A 2,709-nucleotide genomic window follows, 5' to 3' on the forward strand; every position below is an offset into this window, starting at 1 on the left:
TATTATATTTTTAAGAAAATCATAATTTTTTTTCTTGCTTTTTAGTTTTCATTTATTTAAAAATTATACATTGAATAGCTGGAAAATTAATACATTATTTCAACTGGATTGCAATTAAAAACTGTTATTCTTTGATATATTTTTTATTTATTTATTTTTTAAAAGAGTTTCTTTAAAAAAAAACTTGCTCTCACTGATGTTAAATGAACTGAGCAAATTTAATATTAAGTCAATGTCTCTTAAAAATGATCAAAATAAAATAGATGTCCCATGTTCTGTACATTTTAGAACTAGATAAATAATGCAATTATTGAAAGTGCTCAGGTTTCTAAATTTTTTTTTTTTTATCTACCTGTTAAACACCTTATATTTGCTACAGTTGAAAGTATGAATAGGAATGAGGTGTTTTTTAAAATTTTATTTTTTCAATTTAATTTAGTATTATTTTCTGCCACCAAGGTAAATAAATTTGTATTGTATATATGCAGTAATTGTTAAATTAATATTGTTAATTAAATATTGTTAAATTAAAATAGCTCCATCATGTTCAAATGAATTATAAAAAAGTATTTCATTTTTTCTACCGTTAATACTAAAACATACCTTTATTTTATATATTTATGCAGCCTTTTTTTAAAATAAATAAATTTCTTTTTATCATTCTGTGAATTCTAATGTTTTTTAGTTGAAAAAATTGACTATCTTGCCTTGAATGTCTCGCGCTCATTTATATTGAAATTTGTTATTGATTAAAAAAATAAAAAAGGTATGTTTATTTTAAAACAATTAGTTGATATCGATACTACAAATTGTATACTGCTAAATAAAGGCAATGAAAGAGATAAACTAACTTGCACTATTAAAAAAATAGACGTTTAGATTTAAAATTTTAATTTACTTGTTAAGTTAAAAATATTCAAGATCTTTAATTATTATTTTTTCATCATGTTCACATATTTTTGAGCAAATTTGAATATTTTTGTTTGCATTCTTTATCAAAATATGAGTCAATTATTAAAAAAATTTCTGTGAAATACTTTTTAATAGTAAATTATTTTTAATTTGGAGCTTAATGTATTTAGTTTTTTGTTTTAAGTAAACAAAAAAAAACCTGTTTTAAACCAAAAAAAAAGCTGGTTTTTTGTTTTTTTCCAACTTTGGTAGACCAATGTAATATAATTAATTTATTTTACTTGAAAAATTATTATTTTACGTGAATTGATAAATCAATATATTTATTTACTTTGTGAAAAAAAATTTAATTTTTTTTTTTATTTTTAATAATTGATTTAAAAAGGAGATATTTCTTTAAGTTACATGCTTCTTTTATCCACCAATAAATGGATAGCAAGCATCATTTTACTTTTTTTATAATCTATTTATATTTAGTTATTTATCGGTAAAACCAATTTTAAAAAATGACCTATTTCCATGCAATGTTTTGTTAATGTGAAAACACCATATTAAGAGGAACACCCTGGTCCCCAATGTTTGGGATGGGAACCCTATAAAAAATTCCTGATTCAGAAACCCCTAAAATTAAATCGTGGATCACTACAACAAGAAAAGTGTGCATTTGATGTAGACATTAAAGTTGGTCAGATTCTTTGGACTGGGGTCCCGCATTGGACTGATCATAAAGACCCAGTAGAACACAGAAATCAAGCATCGCTGGCTGCAGTCAGTAAGTGGGTGGGTGATCACTTTGATCCGCCTGCGTAGGGACCGAGAGTGAGCAGTATCGGTCCTCGTTAAACTGTTCTACCGTAAAGTGCTTGACTTTGCGCACATGTCGTCGGGCTACCAAAGCAGGTGAGCCATCCCCTCTGCATAGGATTAAAATTGTGATGCCATGCCTTCGGATCATCCTCAGGAATGTTTCCCAGACAGTTGCCAATAGTCCATTGTGCAGCTCTGGTGCGACGTAAATTAAGTACCTATCTATGGACTGTGGAAAACTTTATTTGAAAAAACCTTTGAAGAAGTTATGTTTTATCAGAGGTTTGGATTCATCTTGCTGATTATCTATAATGAATATTCTGTTGTAAAGCTGGAAAAAAAATTTATTCATAACTAAGTAAAGAAAATATTTATTTTTTAATTTTTTTTAATTAATTTTCTATAAAAATATCCAAACTTACCTTGTGAGTAAAAAACTGATAAATTCTAAACTAAAATTCAATAAAAGAGTAGATGCTAAAAAATAAAAAGTTATGCATATGTTGACCAAATTTTTCGATTACAATGCTTCACATTAGGATTAGACAAAGCAATATTTCATAATTAATTTTTTTTCTTCCCTTTTTTGTTTGGCATGTTTATATCTACTTATAAGTGTAAATATTTTATGCTTTTATATTTCTTGTCAGGTTTATTATCTGCAAGATCTTGAGAGAAAATTTGCTCGTCTGTGGACAGAATGCCAAAGGTGTCAGGGAAGTCTGCATCAAGAAATATTGTGCACTAGGTATGTTACAAAATAAATCAATATTTTAAATTTCCTTTATTTTCAATCAATTGCATTCCCACGACACTATGAAATCTTATTTTGTACAATTGTCTTGTTTTAACTTTTTGCACTCCAGGCACCTATTTAATGACATTATCACTCTAAAACTTAAAATTCTTATATTTTAATAATTTATAACCACGTTGTTTAATTAGTTTTAGAAGTTATACAAAAAATATTGTACAATATTTAAATAAATA

The 2,709-nt window shown here is 26.1% G+C and overlaps 1 protein-coding gene across 1 annotated transcript in view; it reads left to right on the forward strand.

The window, feature by feature from the left end:
* Positions 1 to 2,467, forward strand: part of LOC107446822 (DNA polymerase delta catalytic subunit) — a gene marked incomplete at its 3' end in the record, with an annotated part of 18,391 nt that extends 15,924 nt beyond the window's left edge. Inside the window, 1 exon segment of the mRNA XM_071184547.1 lies at positions 2,370 to 2,467. Within this exon segment, the coding sequence (XP_071040648.1) occupies positions 2,370 to 2,467 (98 nt within the window).
* Between the last annotated feature and the right edge of the window lie 242 nt (positions 2,468 to 2,709).

This window comes from Parasteatoda tepidariorum, chromosome 8 (genome assembly GCF_043381705.1).
Source record: "Parasteatoda tepidariorum isolate YZ-2023 chromosome 8, CAS_Ptep_4.0, whole genome shotgun sequence".
Classification (NCBI taxonomy): Eukaryota; Metazoa; Arthropoda; class Arachnida; order Araneae; family Theridiidae; genus Parasteatoda; species Parasteatoda tepidariorum.